The sequence below is a fragment of the Electrona antarctica genome, assembly GCF_951216825.1.
Source record: "Electrona antarctica genome assembly, chromosome: 3".
Classification (NCBI taxonomy): domain Eukaryota; kingdom Metazoa; phylum Chordata; class Actinopteri; order Myctophiformes; family Myctophidae; genus Electrona; species Electrona antarctica.
In genome coordinates, this window is record NC_136808.1 from 29517417 (window position 1) to 29542134 (window position 24718).

General features: G+C 45.1%; 1 protein-coding gene across 3 annotated transcripts; it reads right to left on the reverse strand.

Moving 5' to 3' along the window:
* Window positions 1–727: 727 nt before the first annotated feature.
* Window positions 728–24359, reverse strand: sema6d (semaphorin 6D). 3 transcript variants are annotated; one of them, XM_079497993.1, is made up of 20 exons: window positions 24220–24359; window positions 16331–16502; window positions 15244–15355; window positions 14578–14638; window positions 14231–14293; window positions 14015–14116; window positions 13742–13832; window positions 12759–12878; window positions 12372–12460; window positions 11411–11628; window positions 10702–10833; window positions 9516–9671; window positions 9176–9349; window positions 8594–8734; window positions 8344–8421; window positions 8085–8143; window positions 7472–7528; window positions 6684–6869; window positions 5305–5546; window positions 728–5205 (listed from the first exon to the last, which is right to left on the reverse strand). In XM_079497993.1, the coding sequence occupies exons 2-20, from the start codon at window positions 16452–16454 to the stop codon at window positions 4069–4071; spliced, it is 3342 nt and encodes a 1113-aa protein (XP_079354119.1). In that variant the 5' UTR covers window positions 16455–16502; window positions 24220–24359; the 3' UTR covers window positions 728–4068. The 3 variants fall into 3 exon arrangements, with proteins under 3 accessions (XP_079354119.1, XP_079354117.1, XP_079354118.1); XM_079497991.1 differs by having other exon boundaries at window positions 728–5546; XM_079497992.1 differs by lacking the exon at window positions 24220–24359 and adding an exon at window positions 23583–23823 and having other exon boundaries at window positions 728–5546.
* Between the last annotated feature and the right edge of the window lie 359 nt (window positions 24360–24718).

Here is a 24718-nt window from a genome sequence, read left to right on the forward strand (position 1 = left end):
GTAACAACTACAAATAAAGGTAAGAAAGCCTTCTAGCATGGAAATCTCCTTTAATACCCTTAAATTACATCAGTAAGAAACACGTAAGGAAAGCTGTAGCACTCTCGTGTGAGGATTGACATTTCTTAGTTGGCAATGTGATCGTCTGTTAAGCAAATCTTAACCAAGAATAATGTAATCAGCAGTCCTTCTACCACCTCTGTGTTATTCTCTCAGTGAGATGAGAGCTGATCTTATAAAGCCAACCCTTTATTTGCAGCTGCGTACACACTAACAGCATACTATGATATTTGTGTGTGTGTGTGTACAGTATGTGATGCGAGGCAGAACCACCAATCTTGAGCACAGAGCAGCAGTAGTTGTCCAGATGTTCGGTCTCTACGGCAACAAACGACTTTGGAAACGTTCCCACATGATATCTGGAGTGGTTGAGTCGCTCCGCTGGCCTCAAACATCAAAATAACCAATATCTAAAAATAACCCTGTGGCTCATAATCGTTCCACAGCCTCTTAAATTCTCTGATAGTCTGTTCAGTTGGACACAGGACATGTACCAGGCCCAGCCAAGTCATGTTCTAAGAGCCTGTGCTTATTCACATACTCTTGATGCATTCTCCTGGCACAGGAAATCTAATGTCGAGAGACACCAAACGAAGTGAAAGGGATCTAAAATAATCTTTGCTACCATTTAGATCCCGTCTTGGGCAACATTGGCAAGAACTCCATATTTTCTGTGCAGTAATATTTTATTTCAACTTTACATGCCGTGTTAAAAAAAAATCAACAAAAAATGTAATGAAAACAAAAGACCATTATTATTTACACATTCACAGTACAACTTTACAACATTATCTACACGCTCAAATACTCTGGAGAACATCATATACAGCTGGCCTTGCATCGCCACGTTGCACAGTATTTCAAACAAAAGTACACACTGACAAAAATCTGGTTTTATTGCAGATAAAACCAGATACATGGAGCTCAGAGTGAAATAATAAAGGCTTTAATTGATATTGCAACAGAAACACCCAGTTCATATTGCAATGTACAAGGCAGTTGAGCATAGCCGGTATGTGGTGTGTATGTGGAACGAGCCAAAACACTGGTTGATGATTGGCAGAAAGTCATTACATACAATCATCACTTGTAAACAAAATGTGGCTTTGGGCTCAAAACAGGCAACTGACACGTATTATAGATATCACCCAAATCATGTACGCATTACTAAGCTTTTGTTCAGACTGCAGGCTTTGTTTCTCAAATACCATCTTTAGGACTGACTGTCCAATGTCCATACTGTTTGCAAGAGAAGTAGGATTTGTGTATTCAGATATCATAGACCCTATTTTATCTGGTTTGGTTGCTACAAATCAGGCTTCAGTGTACCGAGTGTCCAGACTAAGACACATCTTCAGAACCCTGATTGGAATCGCATTTCAAACCACCTGGGAAATTAGGAATGTGTTCGTGTTTCAAATTCCACTAGCAATCTTTCTTTCTTTTTTCAGACTTTATAAAACCAGTCTGATTCCATTCTGGATAGGGCAAAAATCAGATTTGGGCTGCCAGTCTGAACGCAGCCTAAAGAGAATCAGTGCCTCGGTCCTCCATCCAGGCTACTGAAGACAATCCCTGTCACTGTACAATCCGGGGGAATTACAGATGTTGCATGACCACCGCTGACACGCATGGCAATAAATGGCTTTCACGTGAATACTGTGTTGAGCCTAATTTATAAGTCACTGTACAATCCGCAGGGGGGAGGAAATAAAACATAATTCAACTAAAACATTTTCGGTCGAAAATCTTCAGTATAGAATTTGCCAATACTATCGGATGGCTGTGTTGAGCAAGGATGTGCTGTGCCGAGCCGACTACTCCAGAGATTGTTGAGTGGTACATAATACGATGCCTCAACACCCTGGTCATGAAAATAATACATTCACTGCATGGCACCTTTATGTGGCAAATTAACACCCTTCTCTCAACACCGCCGTGAATCAAGGCGTGAATTAATCCCACCCAAACAAAATAACCATGCTTTACCCTTCAACTAGCATTTGCAGGTGGAATGTTTGTAGGTTCAATTTAGTCTTTGTGTCCACATTAGAGTGTGTTGATATTCCCTTTCCTATTCCCAACATACTTTTATGAATTGCTATTAAATTGAGTATATAACATTCCTCATAATACGCGACAGTAAGATACTCAGGACCAGTTGGGACACTGCCAATCTAATACAGTAGATCATTCATTGGATAAGGCACACAATGCACAGATTCAGGTTCACTTGCCTAAAAATATGTATACTTCTATATATAGGTATGTACAGGATCTGGTCATTCCCAGCATGACTCTTTAGGACACATTGGTTAAGTGTTGTGTTGATTGTACACTGGCCACTTACAGCACAGGGAACATGGGCTACAGAACCAGCAAGGCAGATGACAGATCTCTCAAATCCAGGCATTGGTCTCTTAAGTTTTGCTTCTTGATCAAAATTAATGTGGGAAGAGGCTGAGCTGATGCTAATGTGTTCACACAGATGGCTTCTATCAGTGCACGTGTTCATTTGGTAGGTTATAAGACTGTCACCGACTATGCCTGGAAACAAACAAACACACACACACACACACACACACCCCCCATTGAAAACGCATTTAGGCTAATGTGAGAAATGTAATTGTTTTTACCATTATTATTTTTTTAATCATTGCTACATAGAAGGAAAAAAATAGTCCCTTCAGCCATTATTATGATTCCTACATGGGGGAAGGTGAGGTAAAGGAAGAGTTCAGTTCTGGAGGAAAGAGATTTCTACTGTCTAGCCAAACAAATTGATCTTCTAACAGTGCATTGGCTTGATGGGTAGTTTGGAAAACTGAAATGGTGGGTGGGTGGGCAACACACACACACACACACACACACACACACACACACACACACACACACACACACACACACACACACACACACACACACACACACACACACACACACACACACACACACACACACACACACACACACACACACACACACACACACACACACACACACACACACACACACACACACACACACACACACACACACACACACACACACACACACACACACACACACACACACACACACACACACGTCAGGGGACATTCTAAGCAGGTAGAAAAATGAATTGAATGTGTTGGAGACTAAAACACACTACACAAACAGCTTAATTTAAAACCAGTAGCAGCAAAATGGACTTGGTATAGAATAACAGTGAGTTAGAGAGCCTCTGTCCCAGACGACATCTAGACCAACCTAACCCATGACTCAACAGCCCCTGAATAGGAGGGCCACACTTAAGTTGTTGATCAAGGTTTTAAGGTAGATCCTGTGGTGTGGGGAAACCATTCGTGATTGCAAGGGTGTGTGCCAAGCTGTTATCCAAACAACACATGTAAATACACATTTCAATTCCCCTTAACTGTGATTCTGTCCTGCGTCCTATCGGATTGCGTTTCATAGTCTCTTGTATCTCAATAATGTACTCGACTGTATGTTATAATTTTTGTCTTCTCTCCTCTCCCCAACGACTAGCTGACACACCTCTCTGTACAGTTCACATTAGTGGGAAGACAGTGCTCAAAGGCAGTGACAAAACAAGAGCCATTCTTCAAGTATTCCTATGTGGGCATCATACTACAGCCCCACATAAACGGCCCCCACGGTGTCATAAACCTCGTACCAAATACAGAACGGGCTACGCGCAAGCCCAAAGGTACTGTAGGCCAGGGCACAGCGGACACCCTACTCTCTGTCCACAGGCTGGGGCTGCCATGACGAGGGACAGAGATTGAGACATAAGGAGCAAGCCCCCCATGGAGTATCTTTGGCCGCTTGTGTGATTTTCCTTTTTTTCCCCTTGTGTGAATGGATGTGCGATTCGATGGGGGTACACACCTCGACACACAAACACACTCTAGGCCCCTACCCCATCCTCAGGTTTCCCTGAGCCCTTGGGGCTCCTCTGACTCAGAAGAGTCTAGTCTCAGAGCTCGCTCAGATGTGTCCACACTCCTAATAGCTGTACTTGTTGACAACTCTCATCTGTGAAGTCTGTGGCGAGAATCCGTTGGGTTTCGGCGGCACATCAGGCTTTAGCGACGGGGTCCGTTTGACCCCCGTACGGGGGAGTGAGCCATGCCCGCTATAACTGCTCTGTCGGGATAGGGAGGGAGGGTGCGGCGAATGCATCCCATACCCAATTGCTCCGCCATGGGAGTCCAGTCTGGAGGGTGGCGCTGGGGGTATGTAGCCCCCTCCTCTGTTCATGCTGTGATGTCGAGATACAGAGACCCCCATGGTCACCCCGTTTGGTGACGTGGACAGGGAGTGTCTCTGGGAGGCGCTCCGGTGGAGATGGTACCCTACTCTTTGCCTCTCCAAAGTGCCACCCATGCTCAAGCTCAGGCTGCCCGTCGGCGAGGTCGGGGTGCTGGTCATGGGAACGTCGACTCTCTTGGTGGGGCTGTGCCTGGGCAGGGAGGAGGAAGGGGAGTACAAGGAAGCCTCTCGGCTGGGCACCTTGGGGGGAACCTCCGTCAGGGCCTCCATGGGCTCTAGCATGAGGTGCTGCCTTGGCCGGGGCCCCCCCGCTACGTCCGGGAGGATGGCGTTTGGGTTGGCCCCAGCATCGTTTAGGTGCTTCAAAAGGTCATTCAGAGTGTTCCTCGCATCCACACACCTCTTCTGCTCTTTACGACTTCCTTTTGAGTCAGCGCTCTTTGACTTCTTGTCAGAGGAGCACTGCAGTGTGTCATCATCGTGGTTGCCACTGTCGTGTGTGGCATTGGGCAGCACCACGGCACTGGGGATGTGGGAATGGCCCAGCGCAAGGTGAGGGTGTTGGGAGTTGGGTTGAGGAGGCGGCGGAGAGGAAGGGAGGAACTGCGGGCTCTTGGCAGAAGAGTTTGACTCCTTGCGGGAGCCGCTGACATTCCCATGCGGCCGCTCCCACTGGTTCATGATAGGCTGGAGACCTTTCTGCTGCAGGACCGGTGTGGATTCGGGAGTAGGCAAGGCAGCCAGCTCCGGCGGTTGGCAGCCATCCCGCAGGATCATGGTCTTGGTGTCACCGCTGGGTCCGTTGATATCCTTGCCGTTGCTCAGCAAGTTGGTGTACAGCTTGGGGGAGTCGATGTTAGGCTGGTACTCCTGGGGGACAACAAAAGGAGACAAAACAAGGTCACTTCCTGTTCCACCACCAGTGGCAACAAACGGTGACTTAACAGAGTGCCGTTGTGGTGGCCCTACCTTCACAGGGCTGTCGAAGAGGCCGTTGAGCTTGGCAAAGCTCCCGGTAGAGTCCGAGCAGGACGGTGCCGACTCAGCGTCCTTGTGGACGAGTCTCGGCTTGCGGAGGAAGGAGTCTCGGTAGCAGAAGACCACCAGGCCAGCGAGCAGAGCACCCAGTAGGAAGGCAGCAAACACGCAGGTAATGAGGATGTTCATGTGGACCATCTGATTAGCGTCCCCTGACTGGATCTCCCAAATGCCTACAGATTGACAGGGGATAGATTAAGCCCTGCGATGAAGCCCATCTTGATAGCACCTCCCCTGCAGAAGTGTGCATGTTTGTGTCAACTCAACCATGCATGGATTTCTGCCTTTACCCCCCAAAGGTAGCCTGTGAGCCAGAGCCAAAATGTTTATACTAGTGTATACTTAGACATTACTATTACAGTTGAAGAAGACATGGTGAAAATTGCCATAAGCCATTTGGTACCCACATCCAGATCACCATCTATAAATAAGTAGTGCTATGTTAGTTTAGAAGGGAAGAATTGAAGTGTTGCCTTGTTCCGTTTCCGACTAGAGGCATCTTGTCATGCATTTAACAAGAAAAAAAAGTTGTTAGGTAGAAAAACCAAACCGTTCCCCAAAAGATCATCCACAGGAAGTTTGTCAGATGAAAAGAGGCACAGTGTTTGCCTTCCAGGTGTTGAGGAACCTTCCAGTTTGTTAGTAACCACAGACATTACAAGAGTTAGTCATCCACGGTGCAGTTGATATTGAAATGTGGCGAAGGTGAAGCAGAGCTGGCCAATCATCTACCATCCTGGGTAAACTGTTACCATAGCCAGGAGGACCGACAGGCAGAGAAATTAGAGCCAAATAAAAAGAAAAGATGCAAGAAGAATACTATAGCAGCCACTGAAGGGTTTAATGTTAAAAACTAGGAAAGATGTAGAAAATAAGTTGAAAGAAGGAACATACGTAAATATATGTATTCAACATGGATAATAAATATACATACACAAATAATATAAATAAATCAAGATGCAATCTAACAAATGGATATGTAAAATAATATGTAACAAAAAAAAGTGAAGTCTGCCGTATTATCTGATGGTAACCCTTAATAGTTGCCTGTGTGTGTGTGTGTGTGTGTGTGTGTGTGTGCGCGCCTGTCCCCATGCATGAACGGTCCATGCATGTGCACCAAGTGAGCATCTGTGTGGTTGTGTGTGCGTGCGTGTTTATTCAGATGCATGCGCTGTGTGCATACATGTACACTGAGTGTTATTTGCATGATGTGTGTGTGCGTGTCAGTGTTTCTGTTGACTTGTGCTTTTGGCAGCTATCAGATAGGGCTCCATGCAGCTAGCAGGCTGCCTCCCTGTGGGCCTTACCCTCGTGGCCCCTTGGGAGAGAGTCTAAAGAATGGGAGGTGGCTGGGTCATCCTGCTGCACAAAGCCTGAGCCGTAGAGCTCTGGACCGGGCCCAGGGATGGGGCCCGGTGGAGTGGGAATGAGTACAGAGGGGTGTATGGGCCCACTGGGCTGGCCAGTGACTGGCGGTGATGATAACTCCATGTCTGTGGTGACAAACAAATTGTTAATAAAAAAAGAAAAACCCAGATGCAGACATGGGCGCAAAGCATAGTGTTGTTAACATCCCCGTTAGTAGGCATGGCTAATGGCCACTTTTAGAAAGAGGTTAGTGTCCCAAGAATCAAGACAGGTCTTCATTGAATACGTTCGTCATCAGAAGGTTGCCATCACCGTTAACCTTAAGCAGAATGTAGGCTAGTTTTGGCTAGAGAATTTGGCATTCACAGATCAACGAAGTACAATTTTCGCTCAGACAGTTTGAAAGGGGAAAAGGCCCTCGAAGATTGAAAGAGAAGTTGATATACAACAGCGATGATATAAGAAGAAGGTGGGGGACCAGTAGTCATGCAAGAGGAATAAGGAGGATGGCACAGGAAGTCATGAGAGACAAAGGAGGAATCTTGTGTCAAGGTGGATCTGTGGATCCGTTTTCGGTGATGACGAGAGATGACGATGAAGATGGGGTGTTGAGGAGGCGTCATTGTTCGGAAAGATGAATGAGAAAAGGGGGGAGAGGTAGGAGAGAGACAGGGTAGCAATGCTGAACTCAAGGAGAGAAACCATTCGAGTAAAATATCAGACTAACCAGAGGTTGGGTCGCCAAATGATTTGTAATCTGGCGCTGATGTAGTAGCCAAAAATGCTAAAAGAATTCAAAAAAGGACAAGAAATCAGTATAACGGAATCATAAAGGGGGGAAAATAAATAAATTAAAAAGTGCAGTTTATTTGGATTAACTATAAATAGGCAAAGCACTCGCTGTAGGAGACAGTTTTTCTCCAGGCCTGAACACTGAAGCCTCTGGAAGTCCTCTGGTTCTGATCAGTACTAAAGTTCAGCCTGGCCATGTTCAGCTGATACAAATGAAGGGATCAGTTGGATCATAAAGGTTCATTGTGTTTACACTAATATAATCATGACCTGCATTTTGTACCAGCTGAACATGACCCTAAGCCTAAGGTGTACATGTCCATGTTTCTTCTGCCTTACAAGGTGGCATTAGTTGCAGGTGACCATGTACTGTAAATGTAGATGTACAATGTGTTAATACTGCACATAGAGTCATGTAGGGGCAGGTTACTGGAGTGGTTACCGGGGTTGTTGAGTGTGCAGGCTTATCTTGTGTGTAGCAATGGGCGTTTGTGTGTTAGTCTGTGTGTGAGAAACTAGATGACGGGACATGGAAGTTAATGCCCTACCATGACAGTCTCCTAGATGGGCGGTGTTTCCAAACTCAACATCCTGTTCATATCCAGTCCTAAGAGCGAAGATGACAGACAGAAAGCAGACAGAGGGAGACAGAGAAAAACAGAAACAAATGGAAAAGAGACATTAGGTAACTCAAGCTGTGAGACAACTTAGGATAACACTTTTATTAATCCCCCTGGGGGATTCTTCCCATTACGTTATCTACTCTTTGATGCAACTGTATCCCGTCTCTGTGGGGCTAGTACTTACAGAACACCAGGCTGTATCCTCTCACATGCGGCATGAGGCTTCCAGCCACAGTAGGGGTCTCTTGATGCGATGCAGGACCTGGGGACACACAGAAAACACAACCATCAAAACACAAGGTTTAATAATTCGGGGAGGAAAGCCGTTAACCTTTGGCCGCCTGAACGTATCATTGTTATGACTTTCGCGGAAAAGCAAAACAATAAAAAGTTGCGGCACAGAGTAACCTCTGAGATGTTTTGCAGTAACTCACTTGTGGCAGGAAGAATGCCTCTCGCAGCGACTGAGGGGCATGCGAATGACGCAGCTGGAGAAAGCCACGTAGATGCTGTGCGTGTCTTTGTCCACGTGCAGGGAGAGGACACGCTTGTCGTCCTCTCGGCTCGAGAGGCACCTGGGGAGATAAAAGAGAAAGATAATAAGCAACCTGATCAGGGTTGAATCAGATAAGTCTGTCTACTGTTTCACTCTCAACGTCTAATCAGATGTTAGGAGGAATGGATCACAAAAAGCTTTTCCACAGTTTAACAGGGTTGTAACCTCGGACACGCACGCACGCACACACGCACACACACACAGAGAGAAAGAGAGAGAGAGAGAGAGAGAAAGAGAGAGAGAGCACTATGACTATAAAAATAAACTTTTAAAAATCATATTAAGCCAAGTGGCAGAGTTCACACCAACTATAAAAAATACAATGGTGAACGATATAGTTGTAGTTATCTTTATAGTTATAGTGCTCAGTGTGAACGGCCCTTTAGCCAGAAATGAACGTGAGGAGAAGAAAATAATCATGGCAGGCAGACAGTGAAATGAGGTCAGATGCTTTTCCTACTTGGCCGTGTTGAACACGTCCATCTCTTCCAACAGCAGGCTGTCGTTCAGGGATACTGTGGAGGTCTTGGCCAGAACCTTGAGCACCACCCCGGCCTCCGACCCAACGAACACCACCGTGTAGTTCTTGTAGGGCCCCGCTGCGTTGTCCACTGCCAGCGCTGTCAGCCTGTACCTGCACAGACAGATGGCCAGATGGGTTAAAGTCGCAGGCAATATTTTAGCACGGAAAACAGACACGGCCGTTGGAATAATAAGGAAAAACACATGGGCCCCCGGGCTACGAGAGGTCGTGAGATCGACCTTCGTGGATGCACTAGTATATGCCTTCCTCCGTTTACCTGACACGTGTCTTGGTGAACCAGGGCTCGTCGCCTATGGAAGGAACAGCTGTGTCCATGAGGGGGTGGGACTTGATGAACTGCAGCGTCTCATCCGGGAACTCAATGGACGTCTTATAGGACTCAGCTGGAGCGTGACCTGCACAGCACCCAGGCCTGGGGCACAGGACACACACACACAGAGGGCAAAGGTCACACAATGGCCTATATACTATCACCCACCAGGGACTCATAAAAGCGTATTGAAATGGATTGAAGCGCAGAGAAAGGGGCGGGGCAGAGGCGCAGGTGCTTGATTAGGACCACAAAAGGCCCCCCAAATGGAAACATAAATTATACATATATAGTTATCCCCATCAATGATTTACACGGGTAATGAGGCGCCTCGTGGACTTTGTGTTTTGGACACAAGGCAGGGCTGCCAGCGTGTGCGATGACTGTAAACCGGTTAAATATGCAACGTGTCTAATTGTGCCAGATGAATTATGTATTAATAATCAGCAGATGGTGAATGAGTTTGACGGGTCATACCTAACCGGTCCCGTCTCTGATGACAACATTTTTTATTTGATTTGGTTGGGATTAACCCGGAGGGAGAAAGGTTAGGGAGGGGTCAGATGACAGGTGGCATGCACATAACATGTCAAGGGGCATCGTGGGTGTTCCCGATGCTTTATTTATACTTGGCTGCGCATTGTGTAAAACCTCACAACACGTTGCATTGTGATCTTGAAGATTTGCTGTTTTCGGTGCACCGCTAGTACGCAATTAAGTATACATCAGGCTTTAAAGTTGCATCTAAAAGGTTGACATTGATCATATTCACAGACTTCATTTGTACTTTATACAAAGTAAGAGCAAACAAGTTCGAGTACAGTATGACCACCATGTGCACATGGTCATGGTAAAAGTTAAAGGAGAGTTACTGAATTCCATTGGTAATGTGTATATTAACCCCTCCCTCCAAAAAAATGGAGCGACAACACTATATGGGGTTTACTTTTCACAGCAGAAGGCCAGCTATGGAGGGTAAATCCGCTAAATCGGTATGGAACGCTCAGCGTGTTTTTTTCTTTCCAGTGACGAATGGATACAGGTCTACAACTTCGGGGGAAAAAAAGAACAGCTTGTGCGGAACTCTCTTTTAAAAGCCAACTTGGCATAGCACCACCTAAATGCTGTCTACCTGGGCTTGGGTAACTTGTCCTCTGGGAATGGGGTCCACACAGAGTCAGCCGTCTTCTGCTCCTTGAAGCGACCCTGGAACACCTTCTCTATGTCGACCATTGAGAAGGCACAAACCGCAGATCCGGGAATACTGGGGGGCATGGAAACACAATGTCAACACCTGATGCCAGTTGATTGAATTGCCATTGTTGGTACTGGGCATATGAAATACTGTCAATTGTTATCTAGTGTATATTTTAAAATGAGGATGAACTTTGGTACAGCCATGGGTCATAATTGAAAATAAATCAATTATGTTTATCAGCTGTTTGCCATCCTTTGTACTGTGGGGAACAGCAATAGCATTTGCATGCATTCATTCTCATTGTAGGGAAACAGGTCTCAAAATCACACTATTTTGGCACGTAAATGAACAAAACAATAATCTCCAATATAACATTCACGCTTTAGATACTCTGGGGACATGCGTGATATTCTTTTCTTCTTTTTACAGTTTTAGCCGACAGCACTACGAAACAGCTGCTCTTGCATTTATCTCTCTCTCAAGGTTTCAGAAACACGATTTTGGCACATACTGTAAATGAACAAAATAATAATCTCTAATGCAATGTTTGCCCTTAATAGATTCTTTGGGAACATGTGTGGAAAACATTTAAAGGGTTTCAAAGGTATTGACAGTTTTAGCTGAAAGCCTTAATAAAGTTCACCTGTTCATCTGCGTGGTGAATACGCCCACTAGAGAAGGGACTCCGTCGATGTCGATGATATCAGTGATGGACTGAAGCACGTCGAAGTAGAAGAAGGACTCGCCGGGGACAGAGCAGTTGAGCCTGGCCTTCATGAATGACGTCCAGTGCTTTTCCAGCACGCGCTGAGACCCACCGACGTCATTCTTGCAGATCCTTGCCACGCGAGAGTACACAGCCTAGCGAGGAGCCGGACAGAGAGAGGACAGTTCAGGACAGAAGGCTGCTGCAAGAACGAAGGGGGCTAAAAACGCTTTCAACATCGTAAATAATGCATCCGTCCACCCTTTGGTCCTGCTGCTCCATGCACACGCTAAAGCATGTACACTCTGACTGTGTGCAAGGGAGCAAAAAAAAACACCATGCCCATTAGCTTTGACTTTTCTTCAGCCGGCGGCGTCCTGTGAGTGTATTTGCATGTGTCATTGTGCACGTTGCCAAGCCATTGGGTATAAATGCGTGTAAAACAGTTCGGCTAAGATGGTTTTAATAATTCACCAGTGCAAACCTCCATCAGAGGCCAGGTGTCATTCCCAGCATTAGTAGGGATGAAATATTTATTAGGTCGTAGTTGATGGAGGACACTTGCTTCTTGAAGCCTGGTCAGACCAACCATTCCATGAATGGCACACAGTCAAATCTAAAGCTGGAAACCGCAATAGAGCAACCCAATGCCCTGTGTGTGTGTGTGTGTGTGTGTGTGTGTGTGTGTGTGTGTGTGTGTGTGTGTGTGTGTGTGTGTGTGTGTGTGTGTGTGTGTGTGTGCATGCGTGCGAGTGAGTAACAAAGAGTACATGTTCGCAGAAACATATCTGGAGAATATTAATTGTTCAATGCTCCCACGTACATTCTACATTCTACAGCAGTTACAAGACTGCGTGTGATATTTAAATCGGGATTACATCAAGATGGACCACCTTACCTTTCCCAGATTGTTATGCTCCACTGCGATCTCACGGTAGAAGAAATACACATAATTCCCATATTCCACTGCATGAAGGAAATGAGGCTCTGTGAGACAAGAGAGAGTGGGGGGAAAGGACAGTATGACAAAGTGTATTTTTGCATCGTCACCATCACTGTGCATTCTGCATATTTCAGTGATTTCCACAAGTATATGTATATGACTGGGAGTGACCTAGATCGCCTGGGAGAGAACAGGACAAGGAGAAGGAACATGTGGAACAACTCTTTGACAGCCACAAAACAACCACACCTAATGCCATGCACAGTTATCTTTATATTATAACAGATAGACAGGACAGAGGCAGAGTTGACCATTTGATGGAGAGTCTCATGTAGCCTATACCTTTCAGCCACTTGGAGTCATATTTGATGGTCCGGAGGGCTGAGCCATCCCCCATACTGCGATAGATGACAGAATCGCTGGCCTGGAAGTCTGCCACTGTGGCAGAGTAAAGCTTCCCATCTGAAAGAAACAACGCAGCGGTAGAGCTGTTAAGAAAGGTCATCACAAACTTAGGTATTATGCAAGCGTTTTGTTCAGTGGTGGAAAGTAACTAAGTACATGTACTTAAGTTAAGTACATGTACTTAACTACTGTACTTAAGTACAGTATTGAGGAATTTGTACTTTACTTGAGTATTTCCAATATCCAATACTATTACTTCTACTCCACTACCACTCGGAGACAAATATATGTATGTACCATGTATGCATATGTATGTAATATGTACAGTTATTTGAAAACTGTAGTTACTAGAACAAAACATGCATGAACCATTTCAAATTTATATATATTTCGGACACATAATCGGACACATGGTGACACATAATGTGTCACGATGCGACGAATTGTGAGTTTGTAGATTTATTTTCAAAAGATTTGTATACATTTGTAAACTTGAAATGAGACATTCGGCATAGTGCATACTTTTACTTTTGGTATTTTAAGTACATTTTGATGCAAATACTTTTGTACTTTTACTACTTTACTATTTCTACATTGCAGTATTGATACTTTTACGTAAGTAAAGAATGCGAGTACTTTTTCCACCACTAGTGTTTTCTTACGCATAAGGTCGAGTCATCATGACTGCACGTTTTTCACCTGATTTACACTTAGTTGAGTGCCACTGTCTCAGATGTACAAGCTCGCAATGCGTTGCACTGTGATGCGTTGTGAGACACGATCCGCAACTCAGAATAAATTAGGCTTTGATTTGTCTAATTGATGAAGGCTTTGCTCTTGCCAATGGGAGCATGTGGGTAAGCATTAACTGTTCTTCCCAAAGGGGGGGAAAAAAGTGTGTCTGCACTTGATCGGCTTACCAGCAAAGAGTGCAACGTTGGTCTGCTTGGCGTCAAATGGGCAGCGTGCCAGTCCACTGATCTCCTCCCCGTCAAACTCTAGGTTATCCAGCTGAAAAGGAGCACAATACGCAGTGTCCCGTTAATACCGACGGACATGAAAAGACAACTTTAATTGTACATGCAAACAGATGAAACGGTGTGCACAAGAAAACAAAAACAAGAAAGTGTGCCATAGTGTGTGCGCGTGTGTGTGTGCACGCACGTGCATCAGAGCGTTCTGTGTGCACTGACCCTATAGTATCTGCATGTGGGATTGAAGCCATTGGTACCGCAGATAAAGACCAGGTCATCATTTCTTGGGACCAGCACCTTGATGAAGTTATGGCACTCGTCCTGCAAAAAAACAAAAAAACAATTTACTTGCCTGCCAGCGCTCACTGTGCACATCTTTATCAGTGGGTGCTGAAATATGCAAGAGAGGAGATGGGGAATGAGTTGGCTACTTACTCTGTGTTTTCCCTTGACAGCGCACATCTCTCTGTCCGCTTGGCCAGACCGCCACGTTAGCTTCTGGAAGCAGCAACACAGAGGGGCGTTAACACACACAACCATGACCACACACACACAGCCATGACCACACACACACACAACCATGACCGAGTGCGCGCGCACGCACGCACGCACGCACGCACGCACGCACGCACGCACGCACGCACGCACGCACGCACGCACGCACGCACGCACGCTCTCATTTTATAGCCTGTCCAAGGTGTGATAAATGGCTCTATATTTTTCTATAGAGCTCTGAGAGTGTTTGTGAACTGTCAAGAGAATCTCCTGGACCAATTTCTTACCCTGTATGGGATGATCTCATTCCTGTAGGATTCTCGCAAACTCACTAGGTACACCTGGTCTCTGTGGACAGACATGACAGAACACACTGCTCACTGACTGCAGAGTACTAGCAACAACATGGCAACAGCAATTACTGATATCAATGTAAAGTTTAACACTTGATACAGTACAAAGTACAAAGGTCTGATGTCAAATGCACACCCTGGGTCATGAAGAAATTCTCCCATTCGAGGGAGCAGTTCGGTGTTCAACTCTTAAGAGTGTACAAATGGATTAGTTCCAATTGTACACAGTCAGAGTTACACTCAGGATTTTACTGTTTAGTGTCCAGTTGTTTGTACGGCTACAATATTAGTGGTCAAATTAATTTGATCCATTTGATCATTAATATCAAGACATGTAAAGATGCCAGGAAAGCCCTAACAGAGCATCAGGCCTGGTGTTGAAGGACATCATCCCCGGATATGTGCTCGCCATACACATTAGACAGGGTGCCTCCATGCTGCATATCCAATAACACTAAGAGCTTTTTCCCTTATACCATCATTTAACTGCCAAGGAGTGAGCAAAGCAAACGCATGAGTGAGAGGGAGGATGGGAGAAAATGTTAAAGAGAGATAGAGTGAGGAGGGGGCGGGGGTGTAGTGTGGACGTGTTTTATTTACCTGCCAGCGATGAACAGAGTGTCCTGTATCTTGGTCATAAGTTGAAAGTCGAGGCGATGCTGTGATTCATTCCCAGAGGGCCTGCCTCTGAACACTGGGTACTGCCGTGCGTCTACACACACACACACACACACACACACACACACACACACACACACACACACACACACACACACACACACACACACACACACACACACACACACACACACACACACACACACACACACACACACACACACACACACACACACACACACACACACACACACACACACACACACACACACACACACACACACACACACACACACACACACACACACACACACACAGTTAATGAGAGACTCAGATTATGCCTAATGTTCTACACCATTTGGTTTTTAATAGCCAAAAATCATTTTTTTTCCCAGTAGGGGTAATAGCACGTAAACATGAAACACACGCAGTTCTTACTGGATCGCCGATTCTGAAGTGTAAACGCAAAACAGTTTTAATTTAATCTTTCAATAAAGGAATTAATGCTACTGCGTCGTTACAAGTCTCTCAGTAACTAAATGAATGCCGTTTGTGTGCGTGTTTTGTGTTCATGGGATAGATCAGCACATCTCTTTAAACTATCCCGGTGCCTCAGATTATAAAAGAAGCCTTTTTAATACATTTACAACTGACAATAGAACACTTACATTTTATTACTGCTGAAATGCTCAAAATCTTCAATTTTGCAACTAACATATGCACAAGTTAACTACAGTATATTGACTCTGCGGTTGTGTGGATGGACTTTAAGCAGGGGAAAGGAAGTATTTTTTGGTCCCCGTGGAGAGGGAAAATTGCTTTTACAGCTTCAACACGTATACTGGGGGTCGATCTGGCTACCTTCCAATTCCCAGACGGCCTGTCTACCCACTCATCTAAGGCCTCCCAAATGAAGTTGAATAATAAACAATATATACCGGCAATCCAAGCTACTGTGCTTGGGATTGTGCAAAGGAAAGGTTTCTAGTCCACATTATTTCACAGTTGTAAATACAGCATCTTTGTCGTGCAAGTGCAACGCGATAAGATCAGCCTTTACTGTACTCACAGTGTGCATCGATGACATCGAGGGGCGTGCTGTCTTCAGGGAAGCTGACTGCGAAGATTGTGTGCGAGGCTGTCAACAACAGCATCAGCAGCTCACCGAGCAGAAATCCTGCTCTCTGACCCATGGCTGCTCACAGACGACGCTTCCTGGTTCACACTGATGGAGATGTTACCTACACACACACACACATACATACATACAATACTGTCATTAAACAATTTATAACATACTATCTAATTGCATTTATACAACCAACAGCGTTAGCCTTGCCCACTCAAGCGCTAGTATATAATGAGTGGCAAGGTTTTGAAAACATTTTGCCTATGACATCCCTGACATAGGGACACTAGTGGTTAACAGCTACATAGCTACAAAACGTAATGCCATTTGGTTACATTTGTGCACTCAAGAGTAGGGGTGGGTGGTGATAAATATCTTGTGATACTGCTTGAAAAAGAATCGTGATATTATATTTTTCCATATTGCCCACCCCCCCTACTCTGTTTCAAATAGATAGATGTACTGGGGTACATGTTTTAACGCTAGCCCTCAAAATGACCTCTAGCCCCAAACAAAAAACAAAACAGCCCTTCCTTCAGAGAGGCGTATGAAAGGGTTCACATTATGTCCACTTTTCCAGGTTTCCTTGTGGGGGCATTTGAACTATATGCGTTAGTGGGGCGAAAAAAAACAGCATACAAGCTGCTGACAGAGCTCTTATAGGGAGAGCTTGGCACTTTCCCCTCTACCTCTCCCAGCATCTGCTGTCCGGGGTAAGGTCATCCAACTGACCAATGGGGTGTCTCGGTGTGGGTTGCATGTAGCGGAAGTCCACACTGTCAGAGGTATGGCGGGCCTGCTGTCTCTGTGCATCTGTGCTATGATTGGCTCACACTGGGCCAAGGCTGAGAGAACTAATCAAAGCTTTGCAACTTCATCACAAATCACCACCGGTGCAGTTGTGACCTTAGTTGACATCTATTAGTGCTCTGTTGGTTCTTCTTACTACCCTGTTCTTTCCTCGGGGCCTGTGTGGACTGGTTTATTGAGGTTGCAGTGATTCACTCATTTTTTTGGTTTGGTGTTGATCTCATCACTTTCAGTTGTTAATTATTAAACATACATAGATTTACTTTCATTTTGAACAGATGAGTCTATACAGAGTGTTATTGGTTTTGTGTTGATCTCATCACTTTCAGTTGTTAATTATTAAACATACATTTCATTTTGAACAGATGAGTCTATACAGAGTGTTATTGGAGCTGTGCTACACCGGCAGCTAAATTGGCAAAAACCTGTATTGTGGGCAAACTGGGCATGGGTTTTGACATGCATGTGTGTAAACCAGTGCTTTAGTGGACTGTGCTGCGTCTGTGCATGTTAATGAACATTGTCCAGTCAAATATTTATAACCCAAACAAATTATTAATGCAGGCAAGGCCTGAACGGATATAAACAATTTACCAGGAGATGACATGCAGGCAGAGAGATGGATTAGCTGGGAACACACTGGGATACGTACGTGCGTGCACACACACTCACAGCCACGCACACACTTGCATAATCACATTAATGCAAAGATTGATGCATGCACACACAAAACGTCACACACACCAATATTGACACGTTTTTCAATTAGCCCTAAGCACACCTGCTCCAGTGTTGTCTGTGAGCCCAGGCTGCCAGGCCATTAGTGCTCCGATTGATCCACACAGGAAGCTTGGCAGTTAGGCAGGCGGCTGCCCACAACGGCACAATCTATGGACTTTACCACATAAATACTGTAATCTGATTGATCCACACAGGAAGCTCCGCATTTAGGCAGGCGGCTGCCCACAACGGCACAATCTATGGACTTTACCACATCAATACTGTAATCTGATTGATCCACACAGGAAGCTTCGCATTTAGGCAGGCAGCTGCCCACAACGGCACAATCTATGGACTTTATGTCTGAGGGTCCTAGTTTTACGCGCGCGCGACCTCGCGTGCACGCATCCGCCTGGGTGACAGACTGCTGGGCGAGTGCTGGCACTTTGGAACGGGGGGGCAGATCAACATATCTGCCTGGGTGACAGCAGACTGCTGGGCAAGCGCTGGCGCTTTGGCATGCAGGAAAGATCTTAATTTTCGGGCCTGTTAGGAACTCTAGTTTTCGCCGGCTGCACTAATAACTTTGGGGCAGGCCCATCTAGAGTTTGAATGGACAGGTATCAGTTAAAAGGGAGATATCGAAGAGGAAGGATGGATGAGGAAGGATCAACATGGAATGTCAGAACAAGGCAGCTCCATATATGTCACATGCTCCATCCCTGATGATGTCATGTGATGTCACGTGATCTCTCACCCCAACCAACCAACCAACCAACCAACACACACACTGACGGGAAATGCACGATGCTAGATGCTAATGATTTTACAAAAATAATCTCTAAGAGAGAAAACACCAGCACTCACGGAACTCTTGTTTTAAGGCACTCTTTTTTATTGTTCTTAGAAGAGTTGGCATACAGTAGAGTTTGCATAGGATGCTGCAGAGCAGCAACAACGAACGCGTTTCGACCCTCAAGCCTTCATCAGCGTTGAAACGCTGATGCTAAGAATTCTCATTTGGCCACACAAGTGATGTGATGGAGAAATAAGACTGACAATGACACTCAAGCAATGACAGTCAAGCAGTCAGAGTGATACCAATGTGTTTGCCATACACTGTGTGTAATCGCAGATATTCATCATGTGGGATAGCAAAGGTCTATGATGAACAGTGTCATTATGTCTGTGTGTAATGCAAGGTTTGGACACGTCAGCACTTCGCCTCAATTAGTCGACTTATTAGCTGAATTTTGATGCTTCGCTATGATGAGTAAATTCCATGATGCGCAGAAAAGGTCACACACTCTGGCTGCAATTTCAGATGTCAATGAGGCGGCAGAAGTTGCTGCACTCCCATTTTCGATACAAATGAATCTCTGGCCACAAACGTTCCGCATAGCTATTCAGAACAGTTCATAGATCTCTTCAGAAGGGCAAATGTCAGCAGTTTCATCTAAATGAGAAGTGATGATGCCGCTCCACAGCGGCACGCCTCAAAAGTCAAAAGCATCACAACATTTATGTTTCACCCCGTCCAGACCAGAACCGAAAATGCCACTGAAAATGTGAAACTCCTAGAATTGAAGAGCCAAGCCTTGGACACAAATATCCACCAAACACAACAATAGAAAGAGGGTGCTCCAAGATGTAAATAAACTACACATTTGAGTTCTCATCATGCTGCCTGGGGCTGTGCTCAAAGCTTGCATTTTATTCACAGGTATAATAATTTCCCTGGCTGTCATTATTTAGCGCCCCATTTGTTGCAGCTCTTGCTCAAACACACTTCTTTCTTGCTCAGAAAACAATTCAAGAGAAAGACACAAGAGCCAAAGGCAGAGGCTCAGCTCCCATGATTGCCTGCATGGTAATAGCTGTACTGTGGGGGCGAAGGCTTCCCTCAGAAACTTTAATGCAAAACAGAAACAGAAGACATCCAGAGGTCAGCGATCTAAAATTACTTCTCAATCTCCAGTGAGCCCAGTATGTTTTCTATTGACTATTCCTCTGCACTCTCTGGTTCCTGCCTTCCAGTGTTTGTGTGTGTGTGTGTGTGTGTGTGTGTGTGCACGCACACACATGTTTGTGCATGTGTGATTGTGTGTAGGCCCGGAGACGCTGAAGCTAGTCACGCAATATAGTGCCATTCAGCCTTCCTCCTTTCTGCCTCTGTTATTACAGGCTTTTCAATGTCCTACAATCACGAACTTTCTCTGCTGATGTTGTTGGCTCGGCCCCATGGTGTTAAACACAGGGGAGGTGCAGAAGAGGGGCGGTTGGGTTGCAATTCTTTTTGACTGGTGGGTACAGGGGTTTGTAGTCGACTCTGTTGGTTTAAATGGTGGTTTTTGTCCTTCATCGATGGCACAAGAAATAATAAGCTAGAGCTACACTGTAAAATATTGATTGTTAATTTGACCTGTGGGTACATTTATTTGGTACACTTTATGATTGGATAAATGAACACAGAGGACTTTAGTATCTTTTTTGGTATCATATTGGTTACGGCAGGTTGCTGGCAGAAACCTTGTATCTCTGTATTTCAACATTTTATGTTTTCTTGCAAATGAACGTCCCACTTCATCATACTAGAATCACACAGAAGTAGTGATACTAGTATGAGGTAGTAGAATCTACTAGCTCACAACGTGTCGTACTGCGACGCGTTGTGAGATGGTAGACCGGCTATTTTTTCAACATTTTAAATGAAAGTGTGTCTGTGGGTTTTATAAATATTGACCCAATGAAAAGAGCCTATGACTAAATAATAACACTTGAAAACAGGTTCTTTTTTCCCATTTCCTGAAAAGTTTGGCATTTTTCCAACGGACAGCAAGGATATACTAGTTTGCCAGCCCCCCCCCCTTATTTGTCACAGCTGCGCAAGCTGACCTTTACAAAGAAACCCAACAGCAGGAGTTGGGTAGTAAACAACGGTACTAAGTTTTGTAACTCCCGTGCGAATGCGATGGTGAACGTAATCCCAGTTGAACAATAGCTTCTGCTCCTTGGGGCAGCTCAACCTGTCATCCAGCACCACGCTGAGCTGTAAACACACAGCGCACGAAATCAGATAACCGAGGAGTTCAATTTCAGTCGTTCCCCAGATATTACACTGAATTCTACACTGTATTCTGCTGCCTGGATTTGTACACGTTTGTCTGTTTCTGTGCGGATGTGGCGTATGACATTGCTGACCCAGCTGCCGGAGTCCCAACCGAGGTTCTGAGAAAGCAATCAAGATGCAGCCACAGAGGTGGTGAATCAGCCAGACGATTAAGGCTGCCGTCCACACAGGCCCTGAAATGATTACTACTACCCTTTCTCGTGCTTCAATAATAACCACTGCCCCTAATCACTTGCTATTTACCCAAGGATCGCATCTGAGGGTTGGGGGTGGACTTGTTGCTTCAGAGCTTTGGCAGAAAGTGAGGGCTGTGCCACCCTAAATCGTGCCTCCCTCTTTTCTTCCCTACCTTGGCAAGAGGAGGAGTGAAACAGGAGAAAGGCTGTTCTCAGCAGTAGTTCTGCTATAGTGGAACACAAAGGGGTTGAGCTGCAGGTGTGACTGGGAACAAAGGGGCTTTGGGCAAAAGAACACAATAGGGCTCCACCCCCGCCGGTGGCCCTGCTCTTGGGGGTTCAGGGGGAGCTGCTCTGGGTCTTGTCAAAGGGAAGAGCGGTAAGATTAGTAGTACAGTGTTGGGGTCACACAGGGCCCATCTGGAGTAAAATGTTGACTTGAGTTCTGCACCGGGGCCAGATTTATTTATTTGTACTATGCATTAAGAATTGAATAATTGAATCTGATCTCGGGTCAGCACTCAGCAGAAGTTTGACAACCATGCAGCTGTAAAGGGTTAATGCTAATCATTGGAGAGGTTAACGCAGGCTGTTCCGGGGTTACAGTCGGCTCTAGTGGGGGTTAACAGTGGTCGTTCCGGTTGCTGGGCTCTGACCCTGTGGTAAGTGAGGTGGAGTTTAGACACAAAAGCCAGCTGGATGGTCAACTAACCCATGGCTGGTTCACCTATGAGCATAGTGCTGCTGTCAGCATCAACATAGGTTCTAAACTTCTATAACGGAATTTGGGGATCTATGACCCATGATTAAAGTGAACCACTTTTGTTTTTTTAATCACAAAATTAAATTTCCTTCAAGTCAGTATTCTCAGTTAATGGAATTGATCATGATGTTGTTGTTGTTTTTGCCAAGGCCACTCCTTGACCAAAACAATTATGGTGTTGTTGGGTTTAAAATGTACCCGTTTATATTACCTTGAGTAGCCTATGCTTCTCCTCCTTTAATAATTAACAACAACTGTAGGGATAACAGCGTGCACTAGATATCCTAATTAGCTAATTTGAACCAATTACTTTGTCAGGTAATGAGACTTTGTTTAACCAGTCCCTTTAAATAGTGCAACTAGGCTATTAAAATACATTGATTCTAGAAGAAAATTAACCACTTGAATGCTAACTTTTACTCACACACACAATCGTGTCAGAGCTTTTGTAATTAACTTTTAATTAACTTGTTATTTTTATTTTATTAAACCAATACATTTTTAACACGTAGACAGTTTCACTAACGGTAAAATAACCCACCCCAAATAAGAATATTGCTTCCTTTAGCCTACAGGCCTACTGCCCACCGAATCCATTCGGGGCACCAATGTGTGTATTGTCCTGGCTGGGCGTAAAGGCATTCAGGATTGATCCGTGGTAAATCTTTTCAACGTGGACACATTACAAAAGACAACAAAAGACGCAGCAGCAGAGTGACAACAGCGATGGCGCTGCGTTCAATTGCCTCCGCCACTAATGCATGCACATGGGGCTGGGCTGGAGGAGGAAACCTTCCATCGCTTTCTGTGATCTTCCTCCAAAAGCTTCCGTGCGTGCGCATCCCTCCAGCCAATTACCAAATAAATATACAACAACGTTGTGGAATTCAACAGAATTAAGAGCGAAACCGTGCTTTAAAGTTTACAGAAATAATCAGTCGACAACATCTTTTTAAGTGATGGAATCGGTTCGACCTTCACGTCGTAGCTACTACTAGTACTGCCGTGTAATGTTACGATGATGTGTGCGATGACTGAGATCATATCAATGTGTTTGTGGTTGTGCTGCTGGCTGGGGCCAGTGACTGGACTGACTGCTTTGCTGAAGTGAAGCACACATTTCTCAAACTTGTATAGTATTCGTGACCTGCATTCTTTGGCCAGTTGACACAGCTGTGGTGCTAGTTAACGACAAAACACAAATATATTGCGAATAACGCAGTACAAAGAAACAGCACAAATGTCTGCACAAAAGGTTTTGACAGTCAGAGAGCCACTCCAGTGAATAATTATACTTGACTCACCAGCGACGCGTGTGCTTTGGTTTAACTGTATGATCTTATGCAGCTCGCCATAAATCTTTCACTTTGATTTTCTTGTTCTAATATTCTACCCCATCCATGAGTCTTTCAAAAAGTATCATAGTAGAAATAATAACAGCCAGCCAGTGGGTTTTCGTGAAATGTTTGGCTTTTAAATGTACACAAAAACGAATCATCGGGTTATTCAAAGACTGGGAGAAAGGCGAGAGAAATAAAACAAAACAAGCATTTACACACTTTATCCCAACAATTGCACGGCGTAGACACCTACCTTGAGTGTCCAAATGTATTCATGGGTATGGCGATCCAAATGCAGGTTATATTCCCTTTGTAATCCATTTAAGGAGAAAACAACCAGTCTTTAAAATTCCTTCAATTTTCATGTTCCATTTGTCCCCACTTTTCTTATCCAGTTGCGCACGGAAATTAATTCCGATCGCTAGAGAGGTGCCGCGTCTTACTCCCTGACTGCACTGTCCGTCTCTCTCCGGGACTGAAATCTTCAAAGCGCTACACTACAGCGATCAAACACCCCCTCCCTCATCTACCACTACCAGCCCCTTCTTCAACTACTATTAACTTTGGAAAACCAGAGGGAAAACAAAACATAAACATTAAGGGTGCGCCGTTCTTTCGGCGCTGTGAGGTGAATGGTAGATCTATCATAAACGCCAATGCCAGTGCTATATATTTTTTCCAGATCATTTACAAATTCTGAATGAGTATGATATGCTATTTTAGCACACGCGAATTTAGACCAAAGCTATATTTATCCAACAACCATTACTTGTGCATAGTAAGCCAAGCGACGTGGTTCAAAGAAATCTGTTACCCCTCAGTCCTTTAGTTTCCCTGGAAGAACTGTTTTGGTGCAACAAAGTAAACCATTATCTGCAACGAAAACTCACCTCATTTGAATTGATATAATGTATCCTTTTGTTTTCCCGTAATCCAAAATTGTCTTCGTAGTGAAGCAACTTCTCCCCGGGTCGCTCTCTCTGGGCAGAGAGAAAAACAAAACTAATGCACGGCAAATGGTGTAATTCGATCCATACTGAGTCAATCCATCAAGAGAGCCCTCCACAGCCTACCAATAAGCCGCGCTCTTGCTCCAGTCCCTCCTCCATCCCCCCCTCCCTCCCACCCTCTCCCTCCCTCCTCCCTCCCTCCCTCTCTCTCTCTCTCTCTCTCTCTCTCTCTCTCTCTCTCTCTCTCTCTCTCTCTCTCTCTCTCTCTCTCTCTCTCTCTCTCTCTCTCCCTCCCTCCCCCTCTCTCGCTGTGGCTTTTGGCAACTCTCCCTCGCTAGAGCGTTTTATTCCTAGTGCCTGGAGAGAAAAGAAAAGGCTGCCCCCACCTCTCTTGAGTGACCCTGTGTTGCTCCCCTTCTCTTAACCCCATCCCCCACTC